Source organism: Neofelis nebulosa, chromosome 1, assembly GCF_028018385.1.
Source record: "Neofelis nebulosa isolate mNeoNeb1 chromosome 1, mNeoNeb1.pri, whole genome shotgun sequence".
Taxonomy (NCBI): Eukaryota; Metazoa; Chordata; class Mammalia; order Carnivora; family Felidae; genus Neofelis; species Neofelis nebulosa.
Window position 1 is genome coordinate 8109605 of NC_080782.1, and position 24939 is coordinate 8134543.

Genomic DNA, 24939 nt, shown 5'->3' on the forward strand with positions numbered 1-24939 from the left:
CAGAGAGCTGTCTCGTGAAGTGCAAGACCAGTCCCTTGTGCTTCCGCTGACCATGACCCCAAGGCCAGATTCCCACGCAGGACAGCACTCTTGTTGGTTCCCAACTCCCACACTTGCTGGACTTATTCGGTGTTCGTTAAATGGTCTGGCTTTCGATTATAATAGCAACCACTCAAGTACAGATGCTTCTGGAAGGGCTGAGAGGCTGGTGTGTCATGTGATGATTTCGTTATCCCTTTTCCTTTCTTTTCTGTTCTTGGCGAACCAGCTCCACTAAAGGATCAGGAGTTTGGGGCCAGGGGCGAGCGAAGTGTGGTACTAAAGGGATGACAGGGAACTGCAGGCATTCGAGGTGCTTCTCGGAGGCAACCTGCACAATAGAGGCCCCACCTAAAGCACCAGAGGCGAGACGGCTACTTAGAAAATGTGTTCAAGGTCGGCAAAAGCAGGGAGGCAGTAGGGAAGGTGTGTGTGAGGTATTTGTGGTGTCCCAAGTGCTGTTGTAAACGTTTAACACAGACACTGGCGGTGTTATAATGTGTGGTCCCAGACGGGGTCCTGGACCTTCTCAAGGGGCCAAGAGGTCAACGGTATTTTTATACTAAGCTTACTTGCTTTTTCCACTGCTGACAGGAGTCATTTGCCACCACAGCAGAAGCAAGCCGCTCTCCCTGAGGGAGGGCCTTGATGAAGCACCAGCTCTCAGCCTTGAGCTCACGGCTAACGTTCTGCGACAGTAAGTGTGTAAAGCATGTCCGTGTAACGAGCGTGGTTCTGTCCGCTGCACTAGCCCCCTTATCCTGGAACACCATTGAAAGAATGACCTTTGAACTGTGTGGAATTGGATATATGACAGACCTCTCCAAAATGATAGAGTAAGCCCGAAACTTCCATAGATAACGGTCCTGTCCCGGCTCCTAGAGCAAAAGTCCCATAAACGGTGGCTTCGGTGTTTCTTTCTCACTGTTCTGGAGGCTGGGAGCCCAAGACTAAGGGGGGTTTCTTGGGAAGGAGTTCCCTCCCTCATAAGAATAGGTACAGACAGTCCCTGCCCCCCCTCCCTGCTCTGGCAGGTTTCTGTGAGGCAGAGGGCTACAGTGCGCCCATGAAGAGAGGGCCCGGACGGGCAGGCACCTGCCCCATGTCCTAAGGTCAGCAGGGCCCCAAACCACTCTCGGACCCCGTTAGGAGTGTTCTTCTCCAAGCCAGTGTTAGGCTTTCTGTTGTTCGAAGCCCGAGAAACCTGATGTTCCAGACGGCCCTGCTTCTCTTCCCGGATTCCCTGTCCAGGATAATCTCTACACAGACCTCGGACGGGTCACTGTGTCTGCCCTCCCAGTTCTGAGTGCTCTGGAATCCCTCCCCTCCTCTCCATTTTCCTGCAGGGGTGAGGTCCACATCACTCCTCCCTTTTTCGCGTCACCCCTCTGCTGTCACAGAGAAAAGTAAAGCCATCAGTCACATGGGACTCCAAAAGCCCAGCGATGGAAGAGAGGAAGGGGTGCGTGTGGATGCTGGAAGCCGCAGACACCCTTCTTGTCCCTGGCTTCCAGAGTGGAAGTGCCATGAGTTCCCCTCTCCACCCAGAGCCCCAGGATGATAGGAAAGAGCCCCACCCTCAACCCAGGACCCAAGCAAAATGCCCTCCCCCTGGTCCCACCAGATGGAGGGCACCTGTGGCAGGGCCGGGGCCGGGGTGTGAGGGGACACGAGGTGACCCTTCTGGATCTGCAGACTCACAGGAGCCAGTGGGAGTGCACAGCCATCTAGCCGAGGCTTGCTTAGTTTGCAAAGTAAAACTCGCGGCTGGCACAGAAGAACACCAAGTGCGGGACTGTCACGGGGTGGGTGGGGGGAGGGTAACCGGGTTAAAGGAAAGTCAGGGGCCTTTACTGGCGCCGACTGGCTCTGCCCCATGTAGCTCCTACCACCACGCGCACGGCATGTGGCCAGGAATGCCGAGGAGCTGAGCTGTTCACGCGATTGAATATAAACCAATTAAAATATATAAAAACTGAAGCGTGACCCTGTATGCCACCACCCTTCAACTGAATGCACGAGTGATTCCTGACGCAATCCCAGGCCCTGGGCCCCGAAGATGCCCACGTTCTGGAAAATCACTTCCTTGGGAGACGGCCAGATAGTCACTCTAATCCATTGTTCTTTATTAGCTTTTAGAAAAGGCCACGCATTCAGAAAGTAAGTTTATTGGCTCAATGTAATTAGGTCAACGAAACCCTATTTTAGCCTCAGTATTTCTCCCAGTGCAATCCACGAACATGACCGACTCATCCGTGTTAAGACAGACAAATGCCCAAGGAGGCTGGGCTTTGAATCTGAGTTTACAATTCATGCTCTTCGTGGCTCTGCCACACCCATTGTTTTAAAGAATGTACTTAACGAAGAACCACGAAGTCCATGGCTGAGCTGTCAGCTGGTCCATAAGCAGCCCCAGGTTTTTGCCAACAGGATGGTAACTCCACCATTCAAATTCTTCAGGTACTGACCTGTTTTTCCCTTAGTGTATGTGTTCAAAATTACATTGTATCATGCATTAACATTTCCTACTGCATTTATGTTTGAGATGGAATAATGAATTTCAGGATTCCTGGATTTATTTTATATCAAGATAGTAAGAATTAAACGACCCAAGTATCCCAAAGCAAATTTCTGGATGCGAGCTATTCTGAGAAAGTGTACCCTTGGCCCCTGCTAAACGTACTTGTGCAGCCACTCAATTAAATTCCTTCTTGCCTCGTCAACATAGGGCTTGTCCTCGGCTGAACAATCTTCTCTCTTTCGATGCACGAAGCCATGGGTTTGCCCAGAAAATGTTTTAATTTGATATTCCACTTTGCAGTGTTTTTTCAACTTCTGGGTCAGCAAAGAGACCTGATAATGCGGAAGATTTCATGACAGTATGACTTTAACAATCTGGTAATATTTTCCATTCTCCAAATCCTCTCTGAATGCTCATAAAAGAAGTCTAACATCGGTGCCTTAAGTTCCATAGCTACTGTGAATTTGTTACTTTTAATTTGACAACTAAGAGTCCTCGGCTCTGGCAAAGGAGAGCATCCCAAGCAATGTAAAAATTCGATGCAATATCAATTTCCTGAAATTAAATTAGTATCTTTTGTGTATCATTCAATATATAATACTCATTCGATATATAACAAAATACTCAATATAGTCAAGCATAAATTGTTTTAAGTTTATATTAATATAGTGTATTAGTTATGAATAATAACAATTTCTAAGCGACTGTTTTGAACCACAATTTTCTGCTTTTTTCTTATCAACACACTGGGTTTAACACACCCATGTTTTTTTCTTTTCTTTTTTTTTTTTCTAAGTAAACTCTATCCCCAACATGGGGCTCAAACTCACGACCCCGAGATCAAGAGTCGCATGCTCCACTGACCAAGCCAGCCGGGATCCCCGACACGCTGTCTTTAAGGACAGACACACTTTATCTGAACTCCCGGGTTCCATGTGGGAGGATGGGGAGGCCGAGCTTCTATGCCCAGTAACCAGGTCCCACCAAGAGCACATTCGGAGGATTACAATCCCTAAATTCCCCAATAAAACCCATCTTTAAATTTTTCATGTTGAAAATGTTTGGAGGAACAAATGAACCCTTTGAGACATTTTCCCCGAAAGGTCAAATCATGTCATTAAATACAGAGATGAGGGACACCTGGGTGGCTCGGTCAGTTAAGCATCAGACTCGATTTCGGCTCAGGTCATGATCTCAGGGTCGTGGGATTGAGCCCCGCGTCAGGCTCCGTGCTGAGTGTGAGCCTGCTTGGGATTCTCTCTCCCCCTCCCCTGAGCTCACTCGCTCTCTCTCTCCCTCAAAAAGTAAAAATCGAAACGACTGTGGGTGTGCCCACTCCTACAGGAAAATAAGCAAAAAAGAAAGGAGAAAAGATACGAACTTACTTGCTCAAGAGGAATCACAGCATCATTTTCGGCAAAAATGAACAACGTGGGGTTCTTCAAACTGTGCACATCTTCAGAATCCTTGATGATGCCTGGAAATTGGGGACAGGGACACGGGGGTTGGATTTCCACACACGCGCCTCAGAAAACCATGTGGATTTGGCTTGATTTTTTTCAAAGTAAAATCTGTGCTTTGGGGGTTTTATTTTCTTTCTAGCAATTCCACGCAAGTGGCCAGACTTTCCTGCTCTCCACCTCCTTCACTGGGTCAGGCCACAAATAACGGAATTAGACCTTGCAGCGGCTTTGCACGCAAAGATACAGAAGCAGCCCCGAAAATGCTCCCTCCTCGTGGGGCACGCCTTCATTTACAAAGAAGTGATGACTCTCCATCTGCACCTTCTGACCACCACTGTTCTAGAAGTTTCTCAAGGTCCACACAAGCCCCATGGCTTCTGGCCTCAGTATGCCGAGGGGCCTCGTTCATACAGTGTTCCACGGGGTAACCGTGCCCAGACCAGACCACGAGTGTCAAGTCTCAGATGTGCCACCTGGTCCGTCTGCAAAAGTTACCTTTCATCCTTCAGAATCACAGAGCATTTGGTCAGAAGCCTGTCCTGCCTTGGGGACAACAACCGTGGGTGTGCCCACTCCTACAGGAAAATAAGCCAAAGAGGTGCCATATGTTGCCCCTCTAAGAAGAACCGTAGTGTTAAAGGAAAGATTACTCTGACACTTGGTAAGGAGGTTGTATTCAAAGGGGACCACCGCACAGGAGGGTGTGAGGGGAGACAGATCCCTCCGCCCAAATACAAGGACAAGTGGGGATTTACGGCCAAGGAGCAGGGTGGGGGGCAGTGGGCAGAAAATTACGAAGAGGAAACCCTGGGGTAAGACGGATTCTGGCCAGGTGACAGGACAGGGTTCTTACTGACAAGAGACGGAAGGCGGGGTGTGAGGAACTTGGACAGACATCAAAAGTAGGGGGTTCTCTGAACTGCCCCAATGGGCCAACGTCAGGGCCCGGTTGAGGCCTCCTTGAAAGACTCACCGTGGAGCCTGACTCGAGTTTGGTGCAGGACAGGGTCCCAGTCAGAAGGGAGAAAATAATGGAAATCTTTTGTTTCCATTTCCTGCGGGAGCCCAGAGAGCCTCCCCTCAACCTGGAACTCGTCTCTAGAAGCAGGGAGCCACAGGACAGATGGCCACGCTCTGTTAAGGCCACACTGTGTGGCTGGACCGAGGTTTGACGCCCTGGAGTCCCGCCAGGCTCTGCAGCTCGTGCAGTGTGCAACAGCGGCCAGTAGGGGGTGCTGGCGAGGCGTCCACCAGGCTATTTCACACCAGGGCACCGAACGGCCCGGAACAGCCAGCCCCCTCTGCACAGCGGCAGCTGACAACTGACTATTAACTTTGGGGTAAGTTACTATTTAAAGGGGTTGTTTTTTTTCTTGCTAAAAGCAAAAATGCCACAGCAAGAAACCATTAATCCAAATAAGAATCCTTTGTGTAACTGTACAATATACTATCATGAAAGAAAGCCAAATTGCCTTCCACGTCTTTTTTTCTTTTTTTAACATTTTTATGGTCCGAATGCTTCTACACTGTGAACTTAGTATGCCATTCCTATATAGAGATGGAATGTTCTTATCTCACTGCTATCACACGTGCGGTTGGTTTGGCTACAATGTTTATACTGCTACTTACATTTTAGAGTCGCTTTTCCTTTTCTTTCCTTCCTTTATATTGTGTGCGTGTGTGTGTGTGTGTGTGTGCGGTTGAAAATAACTGCTATCTTGGAAAAATACCTTCACAGATGTTCCTCGTAAAGAATATTTGATATTCACCATTATCACAGAAATGTGACCCCCTTCATCCTTGGTGAAGAAATCGAGACCTCGGGCTAGGTGACTCCTCTGGTTACTGCATTACCAACCTCCACCTCCACACTCACATTGTTAAAGCCAGTTCCCTCAAGACGGGCCATCTCTGCACAGCCGGGTCTACACTGCTCCCCGAACCGCTAGTTTGGGAAGAGGCTCCCGGGTGTCCCTCAACCACTCCTGTTCCCATCGCGTAAAACGCACAAGGCAGATTTACCGTAGACGGACACCCCTGCCCTGAATTCTGGGTATTTCATCATCACGTGATGGACAGCCACTCCGCCCCAGCAGAATCCCACGACGCCGATTTTCTGAGCGTGACACTGCTGTTTCAGAAACCTCAAGACAGCATCGACCTCTCTAGAACAGAAAGTTATCCAAGGATCAACAGATACGGATCACGTATATGTGGAATCTAAAAAGCCAAACTCAGAGAAACAGAGAGCAGAGTGGGTACCGGAGGTGGGGCGTGGGGAAGAGACTGGACAGACGACATTAACTTCCAGTTAGACAATTAACAAGCCTGGGGGTGTAAGGTGCAGCCGGTGACCTCAGTGAGCAATACTGTGTGATAGACTTGAAGGCTGCTAAAAGGGTAGACCTTAAATGTTCTCACCATGAAAAAGAAACGGCAACTATGTGACAGGACCGGGTGTGGGCTAAGGCTACGGTGGCTGGCGATCCTTTTGCAGTATATAAATGTACTAAATGAGCACATTGTACACCTTAAACTTATACAACCTTATGTGTCAATTATATTTCAATAAAATAGGGGCGGGGTGGTGGCGGGGGAGGCAACAGCGAAACACACACACACACACACACACGCACAATCAAGAGGGATTGTGTGAGCCCCCTGGGGAGTGAGCTGGACAGCAAGTGCCGTACCAACAGTAACAGGGGCTTCGGCATCCGCTGTTCCTTGACGTTCTGAGATTTCTTACTTTTGTCCTGCCTGAGTGACGCGCATCGCCCCACCCGTCTCCCCACGGGTCTCCCTTCCGAGCCCAGCCTCCTCCAACCACCTGTCAGGGCTGCCAGAGGGCTCTCAGCAAACCACACATCAGACCAGCTCGCATGCCAGCTGGAAGCAGAGTTCTGCCTTTCCGCAGCCTCCGGATAAAGGCCAAAGGCCAAAGCACCACTCCCAAGGCCTGATCCCAAGATCCACCCCCAGCGAGCACCCCGGCCCGCCCTCCTCTGGCAGGCGCCGGCCGCAACTGGGCGGCTCCCCAAACTCTCTAACTTGGCACGTTCACCCCTTCAGCTAACATCCCAACTCAGCACCTCCGGACTCCTCCCTCCGGTGTCCCCAAAGAGCAGAGGGGGGATTTGGAAAGCCACCAGGACTATTTAAGCCAGGAGAGGACCAAGAATAGTGGCCCAGTCTGGTAAATGGCTCATTTGCAAATTGCCTGTTTGGAACTCTGCGTTTTCAACTAAAAGCAATACACCCGAACGGAGGCAGGGCTGCGAGGCCGGCCAGAAAGTCCTGCTTGATCTGATAAGGAAGAATTGTGGTTTACAAGTTAGAAAAAGAAAAAGAAAGCCATCCCATTGCACTTCCTCCTTCCTTTCTCCTTTAATCAGAGCAAATCCTTGAGCACATTTAAATACGTGTATCATACCACTGCATGCAAACAGTTATTTTCATAATGTTAGCAGTAATTAATTCTGCAAACTGAAATGGAAAAAGCAATGGTTTTTGACATTTGGGGCTTTAGGTTTTCCTTCAATGCTTTGATCGCAAGAATAACTGCCTTGGGGCGTCCGGGTGACTCAGTTGGTTAAGCGTCCAACTTCAGCTCAGGTCATGATCTCTTGGTCGGTGGGTTGGAGCCCCGCGCGTCAGGCTCTGTGCTGACAGCTCAGAGCCTGGAGCCTGCTTCAGATTCTGTGTGTGTGTTTCTCTCTCTGCCCCTTCTCAGCTCACGCTCTGTCTCTCTCTCTCAAAATTAAATAAATAATGATAATTTAAAAAAAAAAAAAAAAACCTGCCTTAATTGGAGGGAACAAGAAAGAGGCCATTTCCATAAAAATACTGTAACTCGAGTGAACAGGCCTTTGCTTGTGCTGCTCTGAATGTGTTCCCTACTTTTCTGGGAGCACCAAAGTTTAGCCTTGGATGAACCTCTCCCCCAACCCATGCTTGATTCTTATACCTTGCAAACTCTGCCCTAGGTTCCAGGAGTGAAGTATGTGGGTCAGGCTGACCACCAGAGTATAGCAATCTCCTGGCCACAGTGATTGGTTGAAGGATGGACCTGTGACTGAGTCATAACCATCAGGGCAAAATGAGAATTTTACTGGCTTGCGGGAAAAGAGACCAATGTGGGGGCCGGAGCTGCGGCAGCCATCTTGCCACCCAGAGGCAAAAGCTGCCTGAGAATGAAGCCAGTGCACAGGATGTGGAGTGGAGACACGTTGGGAAGGCAAGTCCTGGGGATACTTTCTGCACTGCGAACCAACCCCTGTTTGAAGCCAGAAACGACCTCTTCTCAGTTCTATAAGCCAAAATATCCCATGACTATGTAAACAGTAAGCATTCAAGATGGGTTTTCTGTTACTTGCAAACAAAAGACACTTGACCAGACACAAGGGTTTCAGTCTCCTTTCAAAGTCAGTGTTTCTGTTTAATGTCTCATTTTTATTTAGGGGCGCCTGGCTGGCTTAGTCGGTGAAGCGTCCAACTTCAGCTCAGGTCATGATCTCATAGTTCATGAGTTCGAGCCCCACATCAAGCTCTGTGCTGACAGCTCAGAGCCTGGAGCCTGCTTCGGATTCTGTGTCTCCCTCTCTCTCTCTCTCTGCTCCTCCCCTGATCGCACTCTGTCTCTCTCTCTCAAAATAAACATTTAAAACAAATTTTTTTTTTAAGTGCATAGCTCTCCTTTTCCCCTGTGGCAGAGTCCCACTGGCCTGCTCCCACACCTGCCAGAAACGACCCCTCTGCTTTGTGCTCACGAATGGAAGGCAGGCCCACACAGCTACCCTCCCCCACCCCGGCCCCACATGCAAAGCTGAATTGCTGCAGTCACATCCCAGCCTCTTGTGCTTCCACTTCTCATTTGCTCTGAACTTCTTGCTTCCTTTTGCTTTTCTTGGGGTTTCAGGTTGAGGTTGCAGGTCCCCCAGGAGGGACTTGGGAAAGGTAAGCATGCAGGGGAGTTATTCCAGGAATCTCAGGGCCGGCACTGCGGGAGAGGAGGGAAGGAAGTGGGGTCTGCACGAGAGAACCTAGCAGTGGCAATCTCCACGCAGGCCTCGGACAGTTCCCCAGGGGAGCCTGGAGCGCCCTGGCCCCTGGAGGTGCCCCTGACTTGAGGTGGGGGAGCCAAGCCTTCATCCCAGGGAGACTCCTCAGGATGGGGCAGAGAAAGACAAGGCAGCTGACATCCGGAGGCCATCCCAAGGACAGTGAGGGACTGGGCGACGACTTTGTTGACACAGCCCCGGGTGCTCGGCCACGCCTGCCGGGAGCTCCCAAGGCAGCGGGCAGCACCCCCCATGCCCCACAAGCTGCACAAAGACCCTAGGATGACCCTGGCCTGAGCCACAACGCGCTGCTACCCTGCACAGGCCCCTAAAAAAGGTGGCCCAGTGAGTGAGGGGAGTGAGGCAGGGCCGGGGAAGCAGGAAGGGGCACTCAGCAGGACCCAAGGCCCCTTGGGGCTACGGGCACAGGTCTGCTTGGGATCCACCAGCCCAGTGGAAGGAGGGGCCAGCTCTGGAAGGCACTCTGGTGATAGAAGAAAAGAACAGACAGTCCCAGGGACCCAGCGGCCACAGGCAGGGGACCACATTATTAGTTCTGCCAAGCTGGGCTGGGGGAGCAGCTTATCAAAACCAAAGCTCGGGGTGCCTGGGTGGCTCAGTCGGTTGAGCGTCCGACTTCAGCTCAGGTCATGATCTCACAGCTCGTGAGTTCGAGCCCCACATCGGGCTCTGTGCTGACAGCTTGGAGCCTGGAGCTCGCTTCGGATTCTGTGTCTCCCTCTCTCTCTGCCCCTAACCCACTCGCATTCTGTCTCTGTCTCTCTCAAAAATAAACAAACATTAAAAAAAAAAAAATTAAAAAAAAGAAAAAAAACAAGGCTCAGGCGCATGGTGGGAGAAAGTCAGGTGACAGGGAAGGAGAGCCTTCAGGACAAGTGGCCAAGGTGAGAGTCAAGGCTGGTGGTGGGGAAGCTCCTTTGCCTTGGGCTCACGTTTACTAGCTCAGGAGGAACTGGGCATCAGAGAACAATCCTGCCCCTCTCCCCCTCCACACTGAGTCCAGACAGAAGAGGGTGTCTGACTGGCAGCTGGGAGGTCTGGTCCTTGCTTCTGGACTCCTGGAGCTAATTTCCTAAAAGGCTGAGATCCTGGGGGATCCCCCGCTTTTCCTCTCAATGCTCCCCGGGTCCTGGCACAATGGCAGTCTAGCCCTGGTGTAAAGACCCAAAGTCTCGGGGCGGGGGGGGGTTTGGAGGGGGGAAGCAGGGGCAGGTCTCGGCTGGGGGGAGGGGAAGCCCTTCGGGTTTCCAGCCAGCTGAGCGGTAACGGAGCCGGGGCTGGTGTTGACTCTGGCGTCTTTTCTCTCCCCGTTGTCTCAACTGGTTCTGCAGCCAGGACAGGAAGGAAGAAATGTCCACCCTCTGGACCCCAAAAGCCCCCTTGTCAAGGGAAATCGTACCGCCCGCAAAGCAGCACCTCCGCCAAGTTCCCCTGGCATCAGTGCCATGAAGTTTCTGGAAGGGGGAAGCAGACGAGCCTGCTGGCACCGCAGGGCCCTTGCCGGGACCTCACCTCCAGGGACACACTCTGTGCTGCACGAAAGCATGTGTCCATGGAAGCCCTGCCACAGGGGAGGGAAGGTGGGTGCCCAAGTGGTGATGTCACACGCGCTTCTCTGCTCTCCAGGGGCCCTGGGGCGGGCAGGAGGGGGAGCACAAACACGGGTGATAACTTACCTGTCGATCTTTCTGGCGTCTCTTGTTTTCAACCAGTCCGGGAAGGTGGACCAGTCCCCAGAAGGCTGCCAGGGTTCTTGCCCCACAAAGAAGTCTGGAAGGATGGCTCTGCAAAAAAGGGACGTCAACTGACCTTCACTTTGGAGCTGGTGGCACTCGGTATTTGCTTACGCTCGTTAAGACCCGGGCTACGAGGGAGATTCTGCTTCAGAGGAAAAGAAAAGTGGTGCCCACGAGAGCCAGCTTTGATCACATCCGAGAGGCCAGCTGGCACCGGGCCACACCACTTCGGATTTCACAAGCGTAGGTGCACGGCCTCTGACGGCCGCCTGCAGCCCAGCCCATCCGAGATGACGAGGCAATCTGACAGGGCGCCCTCCCCACGAGACTGATGGCACAGGATGGAGACCCGGGAGGCATGGGCCCGGGAGGGGCGGGGTGGTGAGCACAGGGGTGTCCCCGACCCGCTGGAGGAGTCGCAAGGCTCAGCTGGCCTTTCGAGTTAGCCTCGGGTCAGAGGGTACATCTGGGGAGCATGTCCAGTCACCATGACTAAGCAGTTTTCCCCCGCCCCTGCCCGGAGGGGAAGGTCTACTGCAGGTTCTGAAATGGGCCGCGCGGAGAAAACAAGCCAGTCCACTGCGTCCGCGAACACCACCCCCCGTCCCGTCAACCCCGGAGGGTGGGTCAACACGGCTCTGGCCAGAGACCTGCTTCCGAAAATAAAGGTCATCGTCAGGCATGGAGGAGCTGTGCTTCCTTCCCGGCGTCGAAGGAACCCTGAAGCCTGGGTCAGAAGAATCCAAGTTCAAGTCCCAGTCGGCCCTGTAACCTTAACAGGTCGCTTACCCACTTTTAGCCTCATTTTCTTGACCTGAAGAAGAGACTGCACCCTGCACTGCCCAACCTCAGGGGGTCGTTTTGAAGGAGAGAGGACTTGCACGCCTGTGAGGGGGCTTTGTAGATCACGGGCGGCAATGCTCATTTTTCATGTTCTGTCTCCACCCAAAGGACCCCGTTGGGCAACAGAAACCCCAGCCCCGGGCAGCCTGCTGGCTGGACTGGGCTGGGAGTGGTGGGAGCGGTGGCCTCCAGGTGCTGTTTTAGGTTCGTGTGATTCACAGTCCCCATCTACCTGTGCCCAGCGAGACAAGGACGTCGACAGCTTAGCGCACGGTCAGGGTGTTGTGGTTTTGTTTTCCCTGAAGGGATCAAGATAGATCACAGAGGTTTCCATGAAGTGAAGAAACAGAACTGCATACATACGTGTATCCATTTCCTGCAATCATGTCAGTCATGCATCTGCTACTGGGCAACTGCCAGCCAAATATGTCTTGAATGACGATCACAGCCTTGCCCGTGTCGAAGGGGGGTTTGGTGACATAAGCCTTGATGTGCTCGACTTGAACTTCGCGCCCCATCCCTCCATACTCTATCTTATGGCCAATGTCACACGGACAAGGATGAGCCTCGTTAGCCATTGGAGATATTTAAGTTGGGCTACTGAGAGAGAAACATGCATTATGATCTGAATGGTGCAAATCCAAAGATTGTAAGCAGCAAGTAAATTAAAATCAAGAGCACAAAAAATGGGACGCCTGGGTGGCTCAGTCGGTTAAGCGTCCGACTTCAGCTCAGGTCATGATCTCGCGGTTTGTGGGTTCAAGCCCCGTGCTGGGTTCTGTGCTGACAGCTCGGAGCCTGGAGCCCGCTTCGGATTCTGTCTCTGGCTCTCTCTGTCTCTCCCCTGCTCTCTCTCTCTCTCTCTCTCTGTCTCAAAAATATGATAAACATTAAAAAAAGAGTACATTGGGGCGCCTGGGTGGCACAGTCGGTTAAGCGTCCGACTTCAGCCAGGTCACGATCTCGCGGTCCGTGAGTTCGAGCCCCGCATCAGGCTCTGGGCTGACGGCTCGGAGCCTGGAGCCTGTTTCCGATTCTGTGTCTCCCTCTCTCTCTGCCCCTCCCCCGTTCATGCTCTGTCTCTCTCTGTCCCAAAAATAAATTAAAAACGTTGAAAAAAAAAAAAAAGAGTACAAAAAATAATTAAGTTTAACTCTACATATCGTGTATTTATGGAGGAAATAAATCACTGATAACCTGGGATTTTAGCAGCGTGGCAGATTAGAGCTGGGAATCCACTCCCATTACAAACACTCAAAATACCTAAGTAAATGTAACCAACGGATAAAAATTAAAATGGGGAACTCATACCTAAGTAAATGTAACCAACGGATAAAAATTAAAATGGGGAACTCAAAGAAGGGATTGGAGAGGATTGGATTAGCCAGGACTGGAGAGGAGACCTGAAGCCAGGATCAGCTTGGCATGAGTAGACACTGAGGGAGGCCCAGAGATACTGGGGAGAAGGCTAAACCCAGGAACGAGCTCTAACACCACCCGATGCTTAGGATGTGTCCAGTGAGGCCTCTGGACCCCATAAGATAGGGATCCATGGCTGACACCCCATGAAGTGTCAGGGCCCCAAAAGGTTTATATTTAGTGGGGAACGTAAAAAAACAATAACAAAAGAAAAAAAAGAAAATGCTACCAACCAGGACTAAGACTGTGATTAGAAAACCCAGAGAAGGTAAAAATAACCCCCCAAAATGTCCCCCCCAAATGTCCACTGTCCTTTCAAAGTAGGATTACCTAGACTATGACATTTAACCCAATAACTGACCCTGGGCAGTGAAATCCCTGGGCACCGGCAGAAGCAGAAGCAAATCTACTCAGAGCAAGACGTTCCCAATCCAGGACAAAGAACACCACCCACTGGGGCGGCTGGGTGGCTGTCGAGCATCAGGCTTCGGCTCAGGTCATGATCTTGCGGTTTGTGGGTTCAAGCCCCACATCAGGCTTGCTGCTGTCAGCACAGAGCCTGCTTTGGAACCTCTGTCTCCCTCTCTCTGCCCCTCCCCTGCTTGTGCTCTCTCTCTCTCTCTCTCTCTCAAAAATAAATAAACATTAAAAAAAAAAAAAAAAAAAACACCACCCACTGAAGAGGGACAATAAAGGCCCTGACAGTGGCTGGGGTCTGGATAGAATTTGCAAGGAAAGCCAACTGAGGCAAAGAGGAGACAGGAGGATGAGGGGTTTTGCCTGAGCAACTGTCTTTAAATGAGAAGGTGGACACTTGGGAAGAGCAGGTTTGAAGAGGTCAGGACTTAAATGTGGAGCCCAGGAAGTCTGAAATGTCTGCTCGACAAGCTCCGTGGACCGCGCAGAACAGCAAGTTTGGGGCAGGGGTCCAAGCCGGAAGGACAAACTTGATACAGTATGGTCAGCCTACACAGCCAAGCCTCATTTTTTGCCGCTTCCATGCACGTGAAGTTGCCTGGTCACAAAACTTATTTGCAACCCCAAAATCAATACTTGCAGTAATACTGCGACCATCCATGGACTTTTGTAAAGCACTGAAAAATCTGAGTCACCCACATGCACGTCCCGGCCAAGGTCGAACAAGGCAACGCCCCGCCTTCCCATATCAGCCCTCACGCTGTAAACAAGTATCCTTTTCGCTTTCTATTTAGCACCACATCTTTTGCATTTTTGTGCTTTTTGGTGGTGATTGCGGTGTTTAAAGAATGGACTCCATGCACAGTAGTGAAGAGCTGTCTAGTAATAGGGCACGAAGGCTACGATGTGCCTACAAAGATAACGTGTGCAGTAGACAAGCTTAGTTCAGGCACACATTACACCTGTTGACTGCGAGTTCAATGTTAATGAATCACCTATGTATTAAATGAGGTGTCTCTACACAGAAACACACAAAAAACTAGGTTATGCATTGATCAGTCAACAGAAACATGACCAGAGGCTCATAGAACCCTACCTGTATTTCCTCTTGGAGCCATGGTTCAGTATTTGCTAGTTCAGTGTCCCTGTGACTTTATAGAACGTAACCACGTTCTATGGCTGACCCTTGAACCACACAGGTTTGAACTGCACGGTCCACTTACACGTGGATTTTTTTTTTTCAATAAATTCAGCACAGGACTGCAAATGTATTTTCTCTTTTTTTATGATGTTTTTACCATTTTCTTTTCACTAGCTCACTTCATTGTAAGACTACAGTGTATAACGCACAGAGCATGCACCCTCTGTGTTCATCAACCGTTTATGTTACCAGAAAAGCTTCCGATCAACAGCAGACTATAAGGAACTACATTTTTGAGGGGGTCAAAAGTTACATGCAGATTTTTTGACTGCACAGGGGTCCATGCCCCTAACCGCGCCCCCCCCCACTCCGATGTTGTTCAAAGTCAACTATACTGTAAATAATGAGAATCCGCAGTACATACTATTGGAAACCTCGAGCGTGAATGGCATGATTAAAGGAATGATTAGATAAGAAGAGATAAGGAAGAAGAAGGATCTAGAAGAGCGAGCGAGCCCTGGGGCCTTCACCATTAAAAGCTTTGGGGAAAGAGCGAGCCTGAGAATAAACAGTCAGAAGGGAGGAACCCCCCATTCACGAGCCTGGAGCCACACGAAGACAAGTTTTCAAGGAGGGAGACTGTAGACACAGGCATTCTGCAAGAGGGGTGGCCACAGGGCTCAGCAGCGTGGACGTCAGGGTGGTCTCCACGAGAACAGGTCTGGTGGCCATGACGGCAAACGGGCTTGGGGGCAAATGAGAGGAGAGAACCTGACAGCGTGAACACAGAAGTGCTTCAAGGCTTTTACCAGAAAGAGGGGCAAAGAGAGCGAGCAGACGGAGGCAAGGCAGAGCAACAGGTCTTTTTATTTTTTAACGGAAGAAATGTTAGTACATTTACAGGTGGATGAGAACGGGTGCCTCACAGAGGAAAACAAAGCAAAACCAGCCCAACCCACGGTGCCAGGTGATGAGGGACACAAAGGCAAGAGAAATGTAGCTTAAGTTAAATTTCCTGACAGCTTGCAGCCCACTGACAGACACCTGACACATAAGAGCGTGACCTTCCTCAAGGAACTCACCGCTGCCTTAGTGCCTTAATGTTCACTTTAATTAAAGACTAAAAGTGACCTTGGGGCGCCTGGGTGGCTCAGTTGGTTAAGCGTCTGACTCTTGCTTTGAGCTCAGGTCATATGATCTCACAGTGTGTGAGTTCGAGCCCCGCGTTGGGCTCTGCACTGACTCTCTCTCTCTCTCTCTCTCTCTCTCTCTCTGCCCCTCCCCTGCGTGTGCTGTCTCTCTCTCTCAAAATAAATGAATAAACATAAAAAAACAAAAAGCCTAAAAGTAACCTTATCTTAACAGCAGCTAGCCCCTCAAGGTCCTGAAAGCCTTGATTCCAAGTTCCTTAGGGACTTTCACTCTCCCTAACTACCACTAATTAAAAAGTACACAACCAGTCCCTCCTCACAACCCCAGGGCAGCTCTTTCTGCCCACAGGGCCTGTCCCCATGCCTTTCTGCACCAAAATTCCTTCTTAGCTGTTTGCTCACAAACCCTAGAGCTAGGTGAGCTAGGGGAGCAGGGGACCACCCACCTTCCTTGGAAGCATGGACGGGTCCTCCTCGGTCCCAGGAGGGGAGGCGGAGGAGGGGTGGATGACATCGGGGCAGGGGGCCGAGGACGCTCCGCGCATCTGCTCAGAAAACTGAGAGCAGAGTTGACAGTCAGGGTGAGAGCAGGCGGGGAGGGGACGGAAGAAGTGGGAAGATGAAGGACCAGGGAACTGTACAAGGTCCTTGAGGCCATGTGCCCCCAGCCAGGTCCGGGATGGTGGTTTGAGGCTGGCAGCGAGATGCAGCAGAACAGACCAGGCTCTGGAGGTCACTACGGGGCAGGTGGATCCACGGTGAGCAGGCAGACCCGAGGTGGAAAGACGGACTGGCCAATGAAGGGGCGTAAGATGCGACGAGATCACAGTGGATCCCTACCTGCCACGTCGCTGCCCTGCCAGATGGTTAGAAACCTGAGTAGAAAAGCGGAAGTCATCTGTTGGAAGAAAATAAAGGGGAACACCTTTTCCTTGAATCTTGGAGCAAGGCAGCATTTCTTACATTAGACCCAAAAACATGAACCATAAAGAAAAAGATTAATAAATTTCATTAAGTACGTATCAGTCTGCTCGAGCTGCCATAACAAAATACCACAGGCCGGGCAGCTGACACAACAGAAATGTGTTTCTCACCGTTCCGGGGGCTGGATGTCAAAGGTCAGGGTGCCAGCAAGGTGGGGCTCTGAGGGGGACTCTCCTCACTTGCGGACAGCCGCCTTCTCGCTGTGTCCTCACACGCAAGCTTTCTGGCCTCTTCTTAGAAGAGCGCGAATCCCACCATGGGGCCCCACCCTCATGACCTCATCTCAACCTGATCGGCCAAGGCCCCACCTGCAAATACCGTCACATTGGGGGTTAGGGCGTCCACCTATGAACTCTGGGGACACACAATGCAATCCACAGCGGTAGGTGACTGTAAAAACCACTTATAAGACAACTGGGGGAGACTGAACTGGTTGGATATCTCATGATATTGAGAGTTACTGTTAACAGACTGGTGGGCAAGGGCCAGATACGACTATTGAAGTGATGGTTTTGTGTGTGTGTATCTGTATCTTTTACAGCCACCTGCTGATGTATATACAGATTAAACAGCCAGACATCTGGGATGTGCTTCAAAACAGCCCAGGGGGTGGTGGAGGTGGGGAAGAGATATTATTATTTGAGATATTATTCTCAAAGCAGAAGATTTAGTATCTAGATAACATATAGGGAAAATCCGTATAAATCAACAAGGAAAAGACAAACCCAAGAGATAAATGCTCCAAAGATCTGAACAGGCAACTCACAAAACGGTACCCCTGAGTGGCACCCAGACCTATGAAAAGACATTCAACCTCACTGGTATTTAAGAAATTATACTATTTTGTGGGGCGCCTGGGTGGCGCAGTCGGTTAAGCGTCCGACTTCAGCCAGGTCACGATCTCGCGTTCCGTGAGTTCGAGCCCCGCGTCAGGCTCTGGGCTGATGGCTCAGAGCCTGGAGCCTGTTTCTGATTCTGTGTCTCCCTCTCTCTGCCCCTCCCCCGTTCATGCTCTGTCTCTCTCTGTCCCAAAAATAAATAAAAAATAAAAAATAAAAAATAAAAAAAAAAAAAAAAAAGAAATTATACTATTTTGTACCTAAGAAAGACACTATTTTGCATCAGCTTGGCAAAAAGGTCTGTTAACACCAAGAGTTGGTGACCATACAGGGAAAGAGGAAGGAACGTGAGCTGATACAAACTCAAAATACAAACTCTGGCGAGACAGACTACTTTGGTCTGGTAAGGTCTGGCAAAGTCAAAGATAAAGACACCTGCAACCCAGAAATGCCACAGCTGGGTGTACTCCCTAGAGAGATTTACACCTGTGTGTATGAGCGCGTGGTGAGGACAGAAGGCATGTTCCTGGCGGCAATAACCGGAAGCAATCGAATTGACCTTCGGGAGGAAAACAGGGTCAACTGCGATTTAGTCGTTACTGTGGGCTGAGTTGTGTCCCCCAAAAAGGTATGTTCAAGTTCTAACTCCCAGAACTTATGAATGTGCCCTTATTTGGAAATAGAGCTTTGCAGAGGTAATCAAGTTAAGATGAGGTCATACTGGATTAGGGTGGCCACTGCCCCTAATTTTGGAAATTTGGATACAGCAACACACAGGGGAGAAGGCCCCATGGAGACATAGGTGGAGACTGGAGTATCTACCTGCCAAGCAATACCAAGGATGGCCGGGCACCATCAGAAGCTGGGAGAGAAGCAAGGAAGGATCCCCCTCTGTAGGTCCATAGAAAGCACAGCCCCGCTGACACCTTCCCTGCAGACTTCTGGCCTCCAGAACCGTGAGAGAATAAATTTCTGTTGTCCTGGGACACCTGGCTGGCTCAGCGTGTAGACCGTGCAACTCTTACTCTCGGCATTGTGAGGTCGAACCCCATGCTGGGTGTAGAGATGGCTTAAGAATAAAAAAAAAAACCTTTAGAAAAATATTCTGTTGTCTTAAGTGACCCAGTATGTGGTAATTTGTTACGGCCACCCCAGGAAACAAATAGATTCATAACTACTCCGTGAATAAACTACACGTGTATTTACCGATATAAATCTTAGAAACATAATGCTATATAAAAAGACAATGTCCTTTTTGATGCTAAATAAAGACTAAGAACCCAAAATAGTACTTATTTTATTAATAAATATACTGTAGTAAAAGTGTGATGCATGGGAATAAAACACACCACGATTAGCCAGTGGTTACTAGCAAGGGAGAAAGGATGGAGACAGCTGGCTTTAACCGCATTTGTTACATGTAACTTCCTAAGAAAGTTGTTTTTTGGTTTTTTTTAAGATTTTTATTTTTGAGTAATCCCTACACCCAACACTGGGCTCAAACTTACAACCCCAAGACCAAGAGTCACATGCTCTACCGACTAAGACAGCCAGGAGCCCCAGAAAGTTTTGATTAAGGACAAAATGTTCCAATTGTTTTGCGTGGGTCGCATGAATATGGGTGGCTGTTAGATTATTTCCTATACTTTCCAGAATATTCTGGAAGGCAAATAACTTACATTTTAAGGAAACACATATTAAGAGCTGGTCTTTTGCTCAAAGAAGATTTGAATCTATTCCCCACGGGTTTGTTTTCACAAGCTATGTTATGAAACTATTATTAGCAAGAGAAGTCACAACAATCCAGCACCAAGAGCGGTAAATTTTACGTCCAATGCACTATTTGTTGACAGCCGATTCTTTATGCTGATTGCTTACCTGGATTGTCCTATGGGGACGTGGAGACCACGAAAAATCCTAGCCGTTCCAAAGGGGCCTCGAGCCTGAATCTTTTTACTTTATCTTCAATTTATACGCACTTTTTTTTTTTAAGTTTATTCTTATGTATTTTGAGAGAGACAAAGAGCAAGTCGGGGGGGGGGGGGGAGGGGGTGGACAGAGAGACCAAGGGACACAGAGAATCCCAAGCAGGCTCCACTCCTCAGCGCAGAGCCTGATGCAGGGCTTGAACTCACAAACCGTGAGATCATGACCTGAGCCGAAATCAGGAGTCAGACACAACTGACTGAGCCACCCAGGCGCCCCCAATTGATACCCACTTTCCAGAAGGAATGTTTATGGCCAGGAGAGCCACTGTCTGGATGCATCCTACGCAAGCAGGCAGTGGCAGGGAGAGGCCTGGGTGTGGAAGGCGGGACTCCGGCCAGACCCCTCATGTAGCAGAGTAGTGCATTGTGTGTCCTGGGCCAAGGCCACAGGGCAGGGAAGCTGGTTTCCATGGACAGCCCCGCCGTGGCCCCCCTGTGGCCCCCCTGTGGCTCCCAGGGAAAGGGCCTGGGGGAGCACACCCAGGTGGGCCCTACTGACAGGAGGACACTAAATCTCCTGTACAGCCCTTCCAGGATTCTGCCTCTGCCCCCTCCCTCCCCCAAATGACACATTTGTTAAAGGATAATTTTCACAAGGAAAGGAAAACCATGACTCTCATGCAGATTTACAACAATGAACACGTGAAGGATTTTACTTCTCTAAGAAGAAGGAACGAGGCAGATGTGAGAACTGGTTCGAAGGAAAAAAGAAAAGAGCACAAATGCATTCGACGACAGCACAGCTGAAATTGCAAAAGTACAGAAAACGGAGTTTTCCGCAGGAGGGAGGAAGCCATGAATCCCACCACACAGGACAGAATTTACTAACTTGTTGGTTACCGGCCACTTACAAAGAAAGAGTTGCAGCGGCTCAAAGACCACAGGCCGGGAAGGATGCCCCACGGATGACCGAGGTTTTCTACAGAAACACGAAGTTCCTTCTGCATGACCTTCACCGTGAGGTCATTCTGCGTGAGCGACAGTGCTGTGCTTTCCGCCTACTTAGGGACGGGACAGGGGGTCTGATGTGGACGGTGGGGGGCTTATAAAATGTGTCAAGAAGGGCTTTTCTGGGGCACCTGGCTGGCTCTGTCATGGAGTACATGACTCTTGGCCTTGGGGTTGTGAGTTTGAGCCCCATGCTGGTGTAGAGATAACTTAAAAATAAAATCTTAGAAGAAGGAGGAAAGAGAAAGGAGGAAGGAGGAGGAAGGAGGAAGGAGGAAGGAGGAAGGAGGAAGGAGGAAGGAGGAGGAGAGGAAGAGCTTTCCTGCAATATGACAGGTGGGCTTGGCAAAACTCACCGGCCACCTCGAGACCAGATCCATGGTCTCCACTAGGGAAGCCTCTGAACTCAGAACCCTCCTCAAGGTGCCAAGGATAACTGAGACGCACCCCTGCACAGGAGAGCCTGACTCGCACCTTCTTTGGCGAGGCCACACTGGCCGGCAGCGCTAATGCTCATGATCCGCCCATGACATTCACCCAAGATGCCACCAACATGTGACTGATCTCAAGGCTCACTCTCCCACAGTGACTTTTACGGTCCCTTAACCAACCTTCTCTCCCTCACCAAGCTCCGCTGACCTCTCTTCTCAAACAGGCCTGTGTGGGGCTTCTGGATGCATCTCTGCTGTGCGTAGTTTCAGTAAGAATCCCGCTAAGTCAGTTTCACAGAATCCCTGACCCTTGATATCTGATCTGGTTGCTCATCGTCCACCCCCTCACCCCCAGGCGATGTCTGATCTCTCTGGCTTGTCTTCTGCAAGAACCCTGTTAGGTCAGTTTATCCAGAACTCCCATCCCCTGTGATGTTTCCTCTTAGTCATTTTCCATCCACTGACCCCCACCACCCACTCCCTGGCTATAAATCCTTACTTTTCTTTGCTATTTCCAGGGTTGAGCCCAATCTCTCTCCCCCACTGTAAAACCCCACTGCGGTGGGCCCTACACCTATCCCAAAGGTCCTGAATAAGGTCTGCCTTCCGTTCCTTAACAAACGCCATGAATGAATAATTTGTTCTTCAGCCCCCTGCAGCCCTGCTTCACACACCAAGCACCTCCACAATATCACAAGTCAAGACCCATGGGGATCACTGGCGCCCATTTGATGCCAATTCCAAGGAGCTAACATGTCCTGCCTTATCTCCTTTTTTTTTCCATTTCTTTTTTTTTTTTTTAAGTGAGTTAATATACGATGTAGTCTTGGTTTCAGGAGTAGAACCCAGTGATTCATCGCTTACATTGGACACCCAGTGCTCATCCCTAAAAGTGCCCTCCTGAATGCCCATCACCCATTCCAGCAAATGGTGCTGGGAGAACCGGACCACTGTCTTACACCAGACACAAAAATAAACTCAAAATGGATGAAAGACCTCAATGTGAGACAGGAAACCAACAAAACCCTACGAGAGAAAACAGGTAGCAACCTCTTTAACCTTGGCCGCAGCAGCTGCTTACTTGCCGTGTCTCCAGGGGCGAGGGAAATAAAAGCAAAAATGAACTATTGGGACCCCATCAGGATAAAAGCTCCCGCCCCTTCCCCTAACATGAACCTTCCTGAGGCATTCCTTTGCCCCATATATACCTGTCCTTGATTTCTCTTTGGAATCAGTTATAAAATCTGCCTGGTTCCTTCTTTAATAAATAAAATAGAATCTTTAACACATGCTCATTTAAAAAAAAAAAAAAATGTTAAGTAATCTCTCTACATCCAACGTGGGACTCGAACTCACAAGCCCGAGATCAAGAGTTGCATGCTCTACCGACTGAGCCGGCCAGGCACCCCAACATGTGCTCATTTTTCTGTCTGTATGAGAGTCACGCTCTCACCTTCCCCTGAAAATGATCTTTTAACAACGCTATTGAATAACATTCCCCTTTTCTCTCCAGAAGTCAAAACGGTGAGAAATGGATGGTGACGTATGGCCCAGAGGATGGGGTTTTCCTACTTTCATACCCTCAAGGACGTAAATAGCTCAGAAGTCAGACTTCCCGGTGCAGTGAAGTTCTCCAGCAGAAACAGAAAACAGATTTCAACAAGCAAAGGGAATTGGCATAGGTGGGGCTGTAACAAGCAAAGAAGTCCAGGAAGAAATTTCTAGAAGCTTCAGAGATTTGGAAACCATCAGAAAGCAAACAAAGGCTGAAAGGTAACAGGGGAAGGCAGTGGCTAAAGGGGAAGGTTCAGTGTTTTCCCTTCACTGGGTAAACACTGCAGGAACTTGCTTGGCAACTGAGTTTTGATCTTGCAGCTGGGAAAGCAGGGCCCTACTTACCCACAGATGATTCTACCAACTTCAACAACTCCAGATCTATTTGTCCTCAATCATGCTTCTATTTTCCATAGGGGACAGGTCTAGACAGCATTGATTAGAAAGGTAGATGTGATGAGGACCCACCGGCCTGCAAACAAGCCAATCACGTGGCTGCCTTTGGCTTCTCTCAGGCTGTTCTGAGGCCTGGACAGCGTGTCCCCAGACACCTGTGGGGCTCACTTCTGACCACCTTATTTGAAATGGGCTTTGAAAACATCAGCTTATATCTTCCACCAGCAAGGAGGCCTGATCGCAGTTCCCTATGTCAGCAAGGCCTAGGAGAGGAGACACTTTTGCCTGCCAACCCACACGGCTGAGTGGGTGACCCGTGCGGTCCTTCTTGGCAACACGCACCCAGTACCGAGCACCAAAGATGCCATGATGCTAGACCCACGGTCTCCTCTCTAGACCCAGTAGTACCCACCCTAAGGAAATACTGCCAAACGGGGATAATAATTTTTTTTTTTTTTTTGAGACAGAGCGAGAGAGAGAGAGCACACACAGCAGGGGCAGGGGCAGGGGCAGGGGCAGAGAGAGGAAGAGAGAGAAAATCCCAAGCAGGCTCCATACTGTCAGCGCAGAGCCCGATGCGGGGTTTGACCTCACGAACCTCGAGATCATGACCTGAGCTGAAATCAAGAGTCCGACATTTAACCAAGTGAGTCACCCAGGTGCCCCCCATAATGATTTTTTGAAGCCCGCATCCCTCTTGTCAGTTCAGATGAAAGCATGAAACACCAGAGGTCATTTCTACCCAAGGCACAGCCAGACCAGCCAAGGAACAAAAAGGCCTAGGCTCAAGGGATACGAATGCTTGCTTCCATTTCTAACATAAGAAATAAAGATATTTTCCAGATTCCAAGCCCCTTGAAATGGAAAAGACCTCCAGGGCACCAGATGAAATGGCACCAGGTCACCTGCTAGTAGGACCTCATGGGCCTCTAATCAAAGGTGTCCACCTTCTCACAAGACCTCTTCCCCCAAATTTTGCCCTTAAAAACCCTCATGCAAGCCATCCGAGAGTTCTGGACTTTTGAGCATTAGCTCCCCCCGGTCTCCTGGGGGGCCACACCAATAAATCGCCTATTTTTCTCCTCTGCAAAAGCTTGGTGTCAATTCGTAATGGCTTGCAGCACTTGGGGGGGGGGGGGGGGGACAAACTCTCCTTTGGTTTGATTACATTTTGATGCAAATAGGCTCATCTTTCCCACGGGTTTATACTGGCAAAAACCACACAACTGAAATGCCCAACTTGCAGGACAATAATTACAAAGAGTATTCCATTCGAAGGCATGGAAGAAAGGCTCCGGACACAGCGTTCTATGGAAAAAATAAATAACGAGTTTCTGCACAGCACGATTGCAGCTACGTTTTTGACAGAGGTGGCTGAACAGGACAGGAAAACATACCCAAGTGGGCCGGCCCAGGTTGCTTTTCTGCGGTGATAATGTACTGCTGCTTTGGGAAAAGGTTTGGGAAAAGGACTTTTTGGTCGGCTCAGGACCTGTGCGCAGGGCAGACTTGCTCGAGCTGCTGCAAACACTCGCGCCGAGTCAGCGCGGCGCCGGGCTGCGCGCGTTCCCGCGCGTCCGCGGAGCGCACCTACCTGTCCGCCGCCGGAAGCCTGCGTTCTCCCCGCGCCGAGGCTGCCCGCCGGGCCCGGGGACGGTCGGGGCAGGGGGAGGGGAGGCGCCTCCCGCCGGGACGGAAGTGGACGCGCGGTGACGGAGGGCGGCGGATCCCCACGGGCCAGTGGCTGCCCGGGATTCCAGGCCTCCAGGGAAGGCCGGGCGGGAGAGGGGAGGCTCGGAGCGTACGGGGGTGGGGGAGGGGGGGTGGGGAGGGCAGGAGGGGAGGGGCGGGGACGGGAGGGCAGAGGGGGAGGAGGAGGCGGGGGCGGGGGAGGAAAGCCAAAAGCAGCGAGACAGCCGGCCTGTGAAATTTACGAGAGTGCCTGGCTCCTAGGGCCTGGGACTTCCCTGTTGTAAATCTAAATTAGG

The 24939-nt window shown here is 50.4% G+C and overlaps 1 protein-coding gene across 4 annotated transcripts; it reads right to left on the minus strand.

Moving 5' to 3' along the window:
• Positions 1 to 2141: 2141 nt before the first annotated feature.
• CMBL (carboxymethylenebutenolidase homolog) lies at positions 2142 to 24726 on the minus strand. Of its 4 annotated transcripts, none has more exons than XM_058715599.1 (6): positions 24546 to 24726; positions 12047 to 12280; positions 10781 to 10888; positions 6046 to 6188; positions 3946 to 4037; positions 2142 to 2892 (listed from the first exon to the last, which is right to left on the minus strand). In XM_058715599.1, exons 2-6 carry the CDS (start codon positions 12259 to 12261, stop codon positions 2713 to 2715), a joined length of 738 nt encoding a protein of 245 aa, XP_058571582.1. In that variant the 5' UTR covers positions 12262 to 12280; positions 24546 to 24726; the 3' UTR covers positions 2142 to 2712. The 4 variants fall into 4 exon arrangements, with proteins under 4 accessions (XP_058571582.1, XP_058571571.1, XP_058571603.1 ...); XM_058715588.1 differs by having other exon boundaries at positions 12047 to 12283; XM_058715620.1 differs by lacking the exon at positions 24546 to 24726 and adding an exon at positions 24349 to 24526.
• Positions 24727 to 24939: the final 213 nt, after the last annotated feature.